The following is a 13,501-nucleotide window of genomic DNA, read 5'->3' on the forward strand; positions in this document are numbered from 1 at the left end:
AAACGCTGCCGGCTGCTTGCTGTCAGCCGTGCGGAGGAATGGAAGCTTTCTCCACCGACAGCACTTGCTAGCAACTTCCCTCTCTGTGGTTTTTCTCTGTCATTCCCTTGATAAAAGAAGTAGAGCTGCACAAATGTAACCAACTTTCACGAATCTCATCTTCACATAAAAACACCCGCCTTTCAGAAGTGAGCTGCCTGAAAAAATGATGCAGGATGTACTCTAAACTGGGTCATTCTCCACCCAGAGGGCTCGTGGCTCACTCTCCGTGTGGATCCCCTGAGCCATCGGCTTCGAGTGGTTTCGACAGCCCGGGGAGAGAGAAAAATGGGAAACAGCATGCGATCTACCCCGGCGCCTCCCGAGAGGCCTCTGCCTAGCCCAGAGGGTAAGTCTGGCTTCTTTGGCGAAGACGGGGCAATGCGGGTGCTGAGAGCTGTTAAAACAGGGCAGTGGGTACGTTGGGCTTCCTTATACTTGTCTCTCTCGCTTTGCTTGCGTTAACATGTTTGTAGTTAAATGTTAAAAAAAAGAGCCACAATGGTGTCCTGGAAGGATGCCGAATCGCTGGCACTTTGCGATGGACCTTCGAAGCAGCTGGTTCGATCCTTTTATTTTTTTAAATAAATTTATTTATTTATTTTTGGCTGCATTGGGTCCTCGTTGCTGTGCGTGGGCTTCTCATTGTGGTGGCCTCTCCTGTTGCGGAGCATGGGCCCCAGGCGCACGGGCCTCAGCAGCTGTGGCTCACAGGCTCCAGAGCACAGGCTCGGCAGCCGTGGCGCACAGGCCCAGCTGCTCCACGGCATGTGGGATCCTCCTGGACAAGGGATCGAACCTGTGTCCCCCGTGTTGGCAGGCAGATTCTTAACCACTGTGCTACCAGGGAAGCCCTGATCCTTTTATTTTATAGGTGGTGAAACTGAGGCCCACAAAGCAAATGTAATTTGTATATTAGCTATTGGTAGAGTCAGATTTCCAAGCCAGGTGGGTCTGGTTCTGAAACCTAGGCTCTTTCGTACCATAGCCTGCCAGCTGTGATATAATATTATGATGGGTATATAATATTATCATGGGTATATAATGTTATCAAAGCTCTGCTGGAGTGTTTTCAGTGTAACTTTACGAAGCTAGCCACTAGCCCTAGGAAATCTTCCTGAAAGTACAGGAATCCTTGTGTCCGTTGGTAGGATCACAGGGGACATCTTCCTGAAAGTACAGGAATCCTTGTGTCCGTTGGTAGGATCACAGGGGACATCTTCCTGAAAGTACAGGAATCCTTGTGTCCGTTGGTAGGATCACAGGGGACGTCTTCCTGAAAGTACAGGAATCCTTGTGTCCATTGGTAGGATCACAGGGGACAGGCGTTCTAGGGGGAAGGCACAATGTGATGGGTTAATTGAGGATGACAAGAATCAGCTCTTCCCAGAGATGCCAGGCTGAGCCATTCCCCCGAAGCTACAGAGTCTCGTTCAGGGATGGCCCGAGAGCTGGGAGGGGACATCCGCAATGATGATTTAGGCATGTAACATAATGCAAGCATTTATGATATTAGAGATTATAAATTTGAAACTCAAACAATACAAATTAAAAAATAGGAATTTAATTATTAAAATTTCCTTGTAGCTCATCTAAGGCTGAGAGCAAAGCCATCGAGCTCCAGGTTCAGGGGTGCTGGTGGCCACCAACACCCTCACCTTTATCTCCTAGCAGGACAGTGTGGGTGCACCTGTGGGTCCTTGAGGAGTTAGGAAGGGGATGGTCAGGAGGATGGGTGACCCATCAGTGTCCCCAGGGTGAGTCATGGGGGATTTGGGACACTTGGGCCTCCCGCCTTACATCACAGTACTTGGGGCCTGGTCCCTCTCTCCTAATGGGGGTGACCCCACCTGGTTCCACCATATCCCCTGCAGCACTGAACTGGGTCACCTTCACAGGCACAGACGCCCAGCATGGTGTGTGCCGAGCACAGCTCCCCATGAGCGGAGCGGGGACAGAGCCAGGTGCCATGACGCTACCTGCCACTCACTCCGTGACTTCCGGGGCCCTTCAAAAAGGAGCCGCCTTCTCACTCTTTCCAAAGTGGAGACCCCCCAACTTATGCACAGTCTCATGACTCCTCAGATGTCCCCAAGTGACCATGCAGAGACCTTCCTGCTCTGTCCCCGGCTCCAGTAAAATGCGGGGCGATTCTAGCAACCCTCCTTTCCAGCTCCTCGATACCCCTCCCAGACAGAAGTGGGGGAAGACAGGAAGAATGTTCCCGGAGACGGGACCACATGATTAGCTGGAGCTGCGCCGTGGGCCCCCCGAGCGAGCGGGGGAAGCTTTTCCCTCCGATGCAAAGCTCAGAGCTGTGTGCAGTCCTCCTGCTGCCGTGGGGGAGGACCTGGGCCCCTTCCCTCACCTCCTCCAACCCAGCTCAAGTCTCAGTCTCCTCCTCTGGTCATGGCCACTTCTGGAGGACCGACACTGCCAGGCCGGGGGCGCCGGCTCCAGGGCAGGGGAGGCACCGCCCATGAGCCCATCGTGTGTGGTCGCCCCTCCCACGGGGGGCTGGCGGGGCTGGCAGGGGCGGCATGCTTGAGCAAACCCCATGAAAACACGGGCCTCCAAGGACTTGCCCATTTGCCTTTATTTTCTCAATGCAAATCGTCATGAAATAAGTTTCTCTTTTTCCACTGCGTGGGTGGGAGGTCACCTCTAGAGAGGAGGGAGAGGGGTCTCCCCGCCCCTCCGCCCCCTGGTTCGGAGAATTCCCCAGGTCGCACCCAGTGTGTGACCCAGGCACAACCACATCAAGCGCTGGTGGGGGGCGGCTTTTCCACCCCCCGCCCCTGAGAAGTTTCCTTTGCGATCAGTCCTGACTTGATTTCCTCTTTTCTCTGACACCTAGTTGAATGAGGGACAGGTGGTACAGTTGATGCTGCATTAATTAGTCTTGATTCAAATGATGTAAAGAATGTGGGTTTTCATGGAACAAGCACCTCTCAGGTAACACTCCTGCTTACTCATTTGATTGGTCTCAAATACTAGGAGGTCACGCGGGAGTGCATTGCTTTGGGCCAACAAACAATTAGTGCTTCCTCTGACATCAGCCTGAGTGGCGGGCCTGAGGCCCCAGGCCCCGCACAGGGGTCAGCAGGAGGCCAACCTGTGGATTTCTAGACCAACAAGTGTCCTGAGCAGGATTGTGAATGCTTTGGAATATGCGTTTGCCCATCGGTTTTCTCCTAAACTAAGCTTTCAAGAACATTCCTGATTAGTCTGGTTCCCAGAGATGAATATCACAAACCCAGAGAGGTAGCAGGGCTTGATGGGAATAGGGCAGGTCTGGAAGTCAAATGACCTTGTTGGGCTTCTCGGTATTGTCCCCTGGGAGCTACCTGACCACAGGTAAGTCACACAGCCTCCCACGAGGGAGGCTCTCACATGGAGATCAGAGCGATCCCTCCCCAGCAGTAATGGCAGCACAAAGCAGCTACCTGATACATGTGGGTAGAAGAACTTTTTTTTTTATTTAACTCCATTTAAGGCTATCTGATTGCACTAGGCTGTGTCTAAATGGCCTTCCCCCCAAAAAAGTTTTAAAGTGATAGAATTGGGGATTCCGTGACTAGTTTCCAAATCATCCCAAATAGCTCATTTTCTCTGCAAATTCTACACATGGTTCAGACTCCTGTTTTGGGCCCGACATAGGCGGTACAAAGTTGAATGAGAGCCAGGGAACTCCCAAGGAGTAGGGAAATAGCATATTTCCACCTTAAAAAGAGCATTCAGTCACATTGCTGTGATCTTTTCCCCTCCCTGTTCCTTATCTTCTTATTGCCCTGGCCTAAAGTGAGATCTCACTGGCAGAGGTGGTAACACAAACCCAGACCCCCTTCTGTGCAAGGATGGAAATAATGCTAAACTGTGCATTTACATAGCATCAAGGGTGCTGCCAGGGTGGGTGGAAAGAGGGGCGGGTGGGGCTCTGGGGGAGGAAGAGGGGGCAGGGAACCTCAGAGACAGCAGAATACTTCTCAGTGAGTGGTGCTCAGACCACCTGCCTCGATCCCCTGGGTAATCATCAAAACTGCAGATTCCTGAGCCCCACCCTAGACCTGCTTGTGGGAATCCAGGGGTGGCGGGAGGGAGCCGCACGCCTGATTTCGTACAAGCCCCCTGGTGCATCTTAAGTCCCCTAAAACTTGCAGACCACAGAGCTACCCCTACACCAGCGCACAAGGAGAGAGAGAAAGAGAGAGAGAGAAGCCAGCTGTCTCCCTAGTGTCTCTCTGTCCTCATTGGTAACATGGGGGTAATTCGAGTTACTTGGTGCTCGGATGTGCCTGCGCATGCCACGTGCTTTAGACACCCTGGATTCTCACACAGTGCAGGGGTGATCCCGATTATCATTATCGTTTCAACTTGGCAGTTGAGGAAACTGAGGGATGAACAGGGTTAGTTACTTGCCCGAGGCCATACGGCTGGGATTTGAAGTCAGTGGCCTGAATCTAGTCCCCCCTCTTCACCCATGCATCACGTGCCTGGAGGGGACGGACTTGCAAGAAGCACACGTGTTTTCTGGAGTGAGAGAGACCGTGGTCACCAGATTTAATGACACAGACACTCAAGTGCCCTTGTGAGGGACACAGACGGGAACCGCGTCAGATCTTTGACTAGATGCAGGTTTCCCATCCGGTCTCACTTACCCCACTGCTGGTACATACTACGGCTTTAGGTGCAACATGATAATTCAACGTTTATATTGAATGTACAACGTTCGTATACTTAATGGATACCATACAAATTATGATTAGCGCGTCAAACCCCCGATTTCACATTGCTTAGGAGGGGACTAAAGGTTTTTTGAAACTGACTTTAACATGAAGAGAAATGCTATTAGGTAAGTGGTAGTGTAGGTGGCACTCAGTTGTGACCAGGAGAAGACCAGGTCATCAAGAACGGAGTCTGCGTCCTCTGCCGATAGGTTACCTGGTTCCGAAACGAGGCCCTCAACTTACTGGTTGTGTGTTCTTGGCAAGACTCTCCACCTGGCTGTACTATCTGAGAGGTCTGCTCAGTCCCATTCTGCCCCATCTGAGCGATGGAGAAGCCAAGAGCTTTCTGGGCCACTGGGTCTCACTTTCCAGCCCGTAATACAGGACCCACAGGTACAAGTGGTTCGTGGTAACCAAGAGAACTCAGTAGATCTTCTATCAGGCCAGTCTGCCTAGCCCTGTCTTATTGTTTCGGTGTGTGTTTGGGGGGTGGCGGGTGTATTTCCAGTAAAAGATACTAAAAGTAAGGTCTGCTTTCACCCCTCCCGAGGCCGTGAGTTTGAGCATGACTCAAGGAAATGCAAAAGCAGAAGCTGAACTCACTGGCTTGGTTACTCCTCTCCTGCCAGCGGCACTGAGCTCCTTGTGCCAGCTCTGAAGGCTCCCTCACATCAGCCTTTGTCTCAGCCTGTCAGGGGTCAAGATCAACTGGGAAGAGCCTGGTAACTACGTCTCAAAAAGGCCTGAGTGGCTTAGGCACCTGACCATGAGCTTGGAAACCCTCATGCTCTCCCCCAGACATTTTCCTAACATGCCCCCAAGCCTTGGTTCCTTCACCCTTTAAATAAGAATATATGTTCCACAGCATTGTATTGGAGCAAAGGAAGTAAAGAATGGCTGCTTTTGCAAGATGGTTATAAATGGGATCTACTAAAAGATTTTCAGCATTTTAAAAGAAATGATAATACTACTCTAAGGAATAATAATGCAAAAAAAGGGCCTGTCCTCTTTTGACCACGTAATATTTGTGGCTAGTAAGTTCTGCCTCAGTCTCCTTCCTTTTTTGGATTCATTTCCTATTTTACACTTTTGTGCAGAGTGTTCAATCTGATTCATTTCTGAGTTGAGCTATCACCAATATTTGGTCTCTTGAATTTCATCTTCTCTTCTCAGCAAACGGAGTTTGTTTTTAGAAGATAAGAATATTTTCAAATTTATGGGACTAGAGGCTTTTCAAAATTTAGAACACTACTGGCTGAGACTGGCCTTGGATTACGGCATGATAACCCTACCCCATGCCATAAACATGATACCAGCTGCCACTGATTGAGGCAGGCTCTGTACAGACACTTCCTCATGAATCCTAACCCAATCAGATGAAGCCCATTTTGATATTTCCCAGTTTTATACATGAAGAAATCAAGCTCAGATTGGTTAAAAATAAATCTTTCTCCAGCTCGCAGAACAATTAAGTTGAGGAGGTGGAATTTAAGCCAGGCCTGATTTATTTCAAAGCCGGTTCTCTCTCCCGAAAATTCTCCCTGGATTCTCTTTTGTCTGCCCCGCACAGTATTCTTCACTTAATCTGTTTCCTTGTCTTGACTCTGCCATAATCCCATGTGCTTCCTCTGAGCTCCGCTTCCCTGTATCACTCATTTATCTGACTTAATTCAAACGCTCTGCTCTCCACAAAGCCAGGGGCTCCAGAAGTCCATAATAATGTGTTTGAACTTTATGAGCGAACTTAAATTTCCTATCTTGCGTTTATTTCACCATAGGGACCTAAGCTCAGGGAAGACTTAGCTGGGATCCTGGCCCCCGACCTTGCTTAGAATGGCCGCCCTTCCCACAAAAGTACAAACTGAACTTTCTATCTTCCACTGACTTTGCCTTCTGTTTTTCCAATGCTGGGGAAAAAGGTGATAGGGATGGACCTGAAATCCCTGGCAAATGACCACGCAAAGGCCATAACCTTGAAGCGGAAGCTCCATTGCAAGATTTTCTCAGCAATGTTTGTGTCATAGCTATAAAAAAAATCATCATTACGAAAATTCCACAGGAAACTCAACTCTGTTATTGTAAAATTGAAACTCTCCAGCCCCTTAAGCCTGTTTTCCCTGATTGAAACAATTTTTTTATAATGGGATTTTGTTTTTGTTTCTGTTTTTAGCATTATGAAAAGACGGTTGTTCTGTTTCACAGCCTTACCCTTGAATCAGAGATCAAAGGCCCAGCCCCTCTTGTAGACACACAACGTGTTTCAAGTTTCCATTATCGGCACAGATAAATGCTGTGCCTCTCATTTCCACACTTGTTTTTCAAAAGGGGCTGGTTCTGTGATGACCTCCCCACCCCATGCTGCCTGCTGCAGATCGGGTTCCCTTCTCCTGGACCCTTTAAAACCTTAGCCCAGTAGCACTTTCCAAGGGCCTAGTAGCATGGGGACCTCTTCATGTTTTCATTTGGTAAACCTGCCTTGGGCATTCTGGGTGGGACAGGACCGGTGCTGGGCTAGGGGCCACAAGACAGCTCCTCCTGAGGTTCACAGCCATTCCCTGATAGCCACACAAAGGCAAAAACACACACAACCCTGGCTAATTGCCTCTAAGGAAAAGCCCAGGGCCCAAGAGGGGGTACAAGAGGAGGGCTGGGCCTCTCCTGAGCATCAGACTAGCCTCCCCTCTGGGAGGTGACCTCTGAGTTGATAGACGTGGGAAGGGTGAGAAAGGGACAGCAGAGTGTACTGTAGTTCAGGCAGAGGGAACAGACCGTTCACAGGCTCTGAGGATGAGGGAACCTGGCTGGCTGAGAAAAACACAGCGGCCTATCTCACAGCTTCAGACGCAGTGGAGACCACGTTACTAACTGGTCCTTTCATATTTGGGAGCAATTAGTCCAGGAAGGACAGATTTCCATCATGAAAGCATTTTCCAACCCCTCATTTCCCAGACTAACCCACACCTCAGAGGGGAAAATGGGTCCACTCTCAGAGTGGCAAATCAGCCTCAGAACCGGGGCCGATTTACCGGGCAGCTGGTCAAACCCTATGTACCAGGCCCCACTCACTGCCCAGCACCTTCCTAGGGCCCCTACCTAACACCGTATCAGCAATTTCGTGCTCTTTTTCTTAACGAGGACCTCCAAATGTGTATCGGCTTCGTGTCCCACCAAGTCTGGACCCATCCCTTATTAAAACTCAGGACTCCGGGCTTCAAGCCCAACTGCAGTGCCACCTCTAATTATTGGACTGGGCCAGAGCTACACAAGGGAAGAACTCTTTTTATAGCAAAGCAGAGTGTGGGGAGGCCTCCGCACAGGCTCAGGGAAGGTCAGAGGCCTCACTGTCAGCCCCTCCCTGGCGACTCCACTCCTTCTCATGAGCCCTCCCTGCTTTCACTGACTGTGGCCACCGTGAATCACTTGATTTCCATCTCACTGTCTGTGACTCAGCTTCCCCAAGTGAACAATCTGTCTGAGTGCGCTCTTCCACGGCGATCACTCGTTGCTCATTTATTCTCATTCATCCTCATACTTAAGCTCTCTTTCGACTTAGTCTGATAGGGGACATGTGAGTTGGAGACTGCAGGACATGTGGGCTCTAAGGGGCAGGGGCTAGAGGTCCCGCATGAGGGTGTCTGGATCCTAGAAAGTGGCCACCAAGCCTGAGGTGCCCAAGTGCTGGCTGGAATTTCTCCAGGTTTTCTTGGGGTGAAGGGGGCGGGGAATGACCCCTCTCCCCATTATTGGCGTATTCTCTAGAATGTGAGCTCCGTGACAGCAGGGAGACTTGGCTTGCTTTGTTCGCCATGCTTGGCCCACAGTAGGTGCTCAATAAATAATTGGCGAATGAATGAATAAATGGTATGTTACCTAGAATTCTGAGTTCAGATGCCCAGCCAGCAGACAGACTGATCAACGCAACATCACAGCAAACAATGACTGAATTTGCTAATTTGTAGGATATGCTATTTCCCCAAAGACATACCCCGATATTCCCCTGCAGCTAAGGGATCGGAATTACGGCAAATCACTAAGGCTGTGAAACAAGGCTTTGTTTAGTGTCAAAACGTGAACTCTCATGCTATCTCTTTATCTGTAGTCTACAGTAAGCTGTAGTCACCTGAACCAGAATGAACGAGAAAGCATGCTTTCCTTTTCAAAACTTCACCAGAATTACTTTCAACATATGTATGATGAGTACTTAATTTTTCTTTCACCGACACGGTACCTTCCATTCTACAAGGAAGAAGGGCTTTGTTGAGCTTCAGAGTTAATATCTCCTGACCCTGGTGGGTCCTCAGAACTCACAGAGCCTAAGCCCGACACCCCAACCCTGATACGTTGCAGACGTGGGGCCCACAAGCCCCAAGGAGGGTACCTGAGGTGATGGTAGTAAGATGGGAGGTTTTCACAGCATCTCATTATTCATGGATGCTGCTACATACTTTCATCTTATCTCATTAAAAAAAAAATCCTGGAAAGAGGTATTATTAGCCCCATTTTAAAGATGGGAAAATCAAGGCTAGGAGGCATTCTAGGACTTGCCCAAGATTATATGGATCAGTAGACACAGGGGCGGACCATGGAGTCAGATCTTGTGACCTCAGCTCAAGGACCTCTGGATCCCCATTTCTCAGATGAGAACGTCAGGGCCAGGGCAGGCTTGATCATGAGAGTAGGTCACCTGACCCTCTGGGTTCCTTCAAGCATCCTGTCTCACCATCCCTGAAGAGAGGAGGACCAGCTGAAAATTGCTGTTTCAAAACAATCAAGTGTCTTTAGCTGAAAAGTCCCCAGGAAGATCTTACCTCTGCCTCTACATCCGTTTTGCCTTTGTTTCCCCAGGACTGGACAGCGACTTCCTGGCTGTGCTGAGTGACTACCCGTCTCCTGACATCAGCCCCCCGATATTCCGCCGTGGGGAGAAACTGCGTGTGATTTCTGAGTGAGTGAGCTTTCCAAAACTTCTACAAAGCCCCCAAAAGAAGAACTCGATTTTGGTGGGAATCATTAGATTTTAGCTATAGCTGTCCAATTCCACATGGGCCCTGGTCCTGTTGTGAGGTGAGAAATTTGGCCCATACAGCAGGCCTTAATGCTTAATCCTCCTTAGTGCTGCCAGTACTCTAGAGCCTTCCATGGCTCCCCATTGCCTGATGGATAAAACTTAATTCCTTAACTTGGCTTTTGAGGCGCTTTACGATCCAACGTCTTCTTCTTATGTTGGCCTCATCTCCCAGACACAGACAGGGTTGATGTCATATATTAGTGCAGACTCAGAAAGAGGACCCAGAGGTCTGAAAAAAACTTCTGATGATAAACAGAAAGGTATTGCCTTCTAGCCTGTTGTCTCTCCATGATTTGAAATAGGCTATAAAAGAAACAGGGGCTCTGAGCACCTTTTATTTAGATCCTCATTGATGTAGACACGTGAAACTATCTTGGTTAAATCTCAGGGTCTAGTTCAGCATAGCAAACACCTATTTTTAAAAAGCCTCCAACTGTGGAAGGTCAGCTCACCCCTGAAAGGAGGCTACTGCCAGCTTGTGGGGAGACTTCCTGTTAGCTCAGAATGGGGGAGACGCACTTAAAAACTAAATCTTCATAGGGAGAGATTCCAGCTAACATGGCCATTGACAGACCTTAAAAAAGGAACATCCCAATGTATCCCAGGCTGAATCTGATTACTCTCTTCATTCGTTCATTCACTTTGACACTCCCCTATTCACTCTTTTCTATTTGTTCTTGTCCTTCTAGTGAAGGGGGCTGGTGGAAAGCCATTTCCCTTAGCACTGGTCGAGAGAGCTACATTCCTGGAATATGTGTGGCCAGAGTTTACCATGGGTGAGTACATTTCCAAAATAGCATCAATAAAGCATAATCTTTATGCAAGTGACTCAGACATCTGCATAGAGAGATCCCAGCCTGGGACAGTGGAAAGGAAGGTATTGGTTCGAGAGGGTCACTTCTACTCTCAGCTCAGTCCCTAAGGAATGGTGCGACCTTGGGCTAACCTTCCCCTCTCTGAGACTCGATTTCCTCAATAGTAAGACAAATGATGGACCTTGCAGCTCTAATGCGGTGTTCCTGTAGCAATGAGGATTCAGGAACTGTGACCACAGGATGCAGCAGCCAAAAGTCAGTCTAAGTTCAAACCCTGCCTCTGTCACTTACTGGCTGTGTGACAGTGGGCAAGTTGTTCAACATTCTAGGAATCAGTTCCCTTTCCTCACGCGTCAAATAGAGATCATAGTATAGAATGATAGGAATAATAATATATAGTAGTGGGACCAAAGTCTAGGGTTGTTAGGAAAATGAGATAGGATAATACATGGAGATTTCTTGAAACCATGCCTGGCATTACCATCAGCACTCAATACGTATTAGCTACATTCTTACCAAATCATATCCAGAACACAGAGAACAGGCTCTGACAAAAATGCTTACGTACCCAACCTGACAAATGGAGAAGTCAAGCAGAAAAGGAGACCCTTTAAATAATCGGGCACAGCAGATGAGAAAGCAAGGACGTTGCTTTCCCCTGCAGTTGTGACATGACGGGTGGCCCTGGTGGCCAGCACACCCAGGCCAGGACAGGTGTGTCTCAGCCCTGCTTCCTTGGTGGGGCCTCGGAAAACTTCCTTAACCTCCTTGAGCCACAGTCTCCTCATCTGTCGAGCTACCAAGGCCAGACCTTGGCATATAGGAAGGGAGAAGGGAACTCCACTTTCCATTTGAGGGATCCAGAAATAACTTCCTTACAGTCAGAGAAGGACTCTGCATGCCACCTGCTCACCTGGGGAAGCAGAGCAAACTGCCTGAATATTTGAAGCATAGAATTCAGTGCAATCCTTGGCAGCGTTACTGATTTTGGTGGTGAATACCCAAAATTGTCTCTGTGCTTAGGACGACAAAGCTGAGCGGAGGCGGGGCAGTAGCCACTGTGAGAGTTACGTTCTGAAAGAGAAGTGAGTCATGGACTCTTCTCAGCTGTGTGTCATTGACCCATCCATTCACTTAGCAATCGTGCATGGATACCTTCATGTTGAAGATGTGGTGCCGAATGCTGGCAGGAGCAGGGAGTGAGGAACCCAGATGAGTAAGATGTAATCCTGACACTATAGCACTTCCAATCTAGCAGATGCAATAAATGTTCTTAAAATATATAACAGGAAGAGAGGTGTTGCAGCATAGTGGTTATGGAATTCGAAAAATGCATCTCAGTTCTAGCTCTGTAAGTTGCAACGTGGGTAACTTGGATAAATTACTTAATCGCTCTGCCCCTCAGTATTTCATCGGGGAAAGAGAGACAATACTACCTGTCTCAGGGGGTTGACACGAGGCTTAGACTTCAAGTGCGTAATATGGTGTGTGGCCGATAATTAGTGTTCATGCATGGCTGTTGTTGCTGTCATTGTTTTATTGTCTTCATAGTTATAAGTGGAATTTCATGTCAGGACTTGAAAGGATGAATGTCATGTATGCTGCAATAATTAATGTGCCACATACTATGGAGACCTAAGGGAATAGTTGAAATATCTGGCCGAATATGGTGTCATCATGACCTTAGTAACAAGATCTTTCTTGGAGACCAGTACATAAATAAACGGTACGGGATGTTATGCCTGCATGTCTTCCCACACACGGTGCTTCAGGAGCCCTCAGCCAGCCCCGTCAATGGCCCGCTTTCATGCCACAGGGAGAGTGTTAATATTGGTCACAGCACGCACTCATCCAGACGTGTGACTGAAAGCCAGGGCACGTTCACTGAAACAGAGTCAGTTAAAAAAGGATGTACAATTGCTTCCGGGTACACACCAGCCAGCTGCTAACAGCATTTCCTTCCACGCTGAGATCTGGCCCAGCCTGGTCTGAAAAATGAGAAGGGCCCTTCCCTTTAGAACACAGATTCCTTTGTGTCCCGAGCTGCTTTCTAAAGCGTATTCAAAGTGCCCACTCTCCTCTGGAAGGTGAACATTACATTGAAAAGCTGGACTACAGTATTACAACCGCTTTTTTAAATTGTTAAGTGAAAAAAAAGCAAGAAACGTATGGAAATGCATCATGCAATGACAACTGAGTTTAAAATATGTTGAAAAGAGAAGACAAGGAGGAAATAGAATGAATGCAAGGTGGGGCATCAGGTGGTGAAATCAGGCACCACCATTTTTTTCTTTTTTCTTTCCTCCCTCTCTCCTTCCCCCTCCCTTCCTTCCTTCCTCCCTCCCTCCCTTCCTTCCTTCCTTCCTTGCTTCCTTCCTTCCTCCCTCCCTTCCTTCTTTCCTTCCTTTCTCATGTTCATTCATTCATTCACTCACAGATATATACCAAGCTTGATAACCTGGGCACAAAGGCAAAACCTCAAATGACAGACACAGTCCCTGCCCCCATGGGTGGAGGAGCCGGGTAGTCAGAGTATCAGGGACATAGACATTAAATAAACTACCAAATAGGTCCCTTATCACATTTTAGGATGCTTTTATATAATACGGAACGGGCACAGTGCAGCTGGCATTTGAGAAACAGGATAAGAAAGATGCTTTGTGCATCTCTGTGTCCTAATTATCCAATGTAACACCTGGCTTGCAGTGTGTACTTGGAAATTTTATTTGAAAGATTAAATGAATGAATGAATGAATGAGCCATTGATTGCCTTGCTCTTTTTTTTTTTTTTTTTTAATTCCAACAGAGGGTTTTATATTAGCTGGACCTGGATCATTTCTGCATCCCTCCTG

The 13,501-nt window shown here is 48.3% G+C and overlaps 2 protein-coding genes across 3 annotated transcripts in view; one reads left to right on the forward strand and one right to left on the reverse strand.

Moving 5' to 3' along the window:
• The window catches only part of TG (thyroglobulin), a 242,803-nt gene that overhangs the window by 68,080 nt on the left and 161,222 nt on the right, over positions 1-13,501 (reverse strand). The gene's annotated exons all lie outside the window — the stretch shown is intronic.
• The window catches only part of SLA (Src like adaptor), a 34,248-nt gene that overhangs the window by 10,979 nt on the left and 9,768 nt on the right, over positions 1-13,501 (forward strand). Inside the window, exons 2-4 of one of the 2 annotated variants that reach the window (XM_029222960.1) lie at positions 248-388; positions 9,612-9,711; positions 10,524-10,610. In XM_029222960.1, the coding sequence (XP_029078793.1) occupies positions 328-388; positions 9,612-9,711; positions 10,524-10,610 (248 nt within the window). In that variant the 5' untranslated portion in view covers positions 248-327. Of the gene's footprint in view, positions 1-186; positions 389-9,611; positions 9,712-10,523; positions 10,611-13,501 lie in introns of both variants that reach the window. The other variant, XM_029222961.1, reaches the window with a different exon arrangement.

Source organism: Monodon monoceros, unplaced genomic scaffold (genome assembly GCF_005190385.1).
Source record: "Monodon monoceros isolate NGI ecotype Baffin Bay Population unplaced genomic scaffold, NGI_Narwhal_1 Super_Scaffold_14, whole genome shotgun sequence".
Lineage (NCBI taxonomy): Eukaryota > Metazoa > Chordata > Mammalia > Artiodactyla > Monodontidae > Monodon > Monodon monoceros.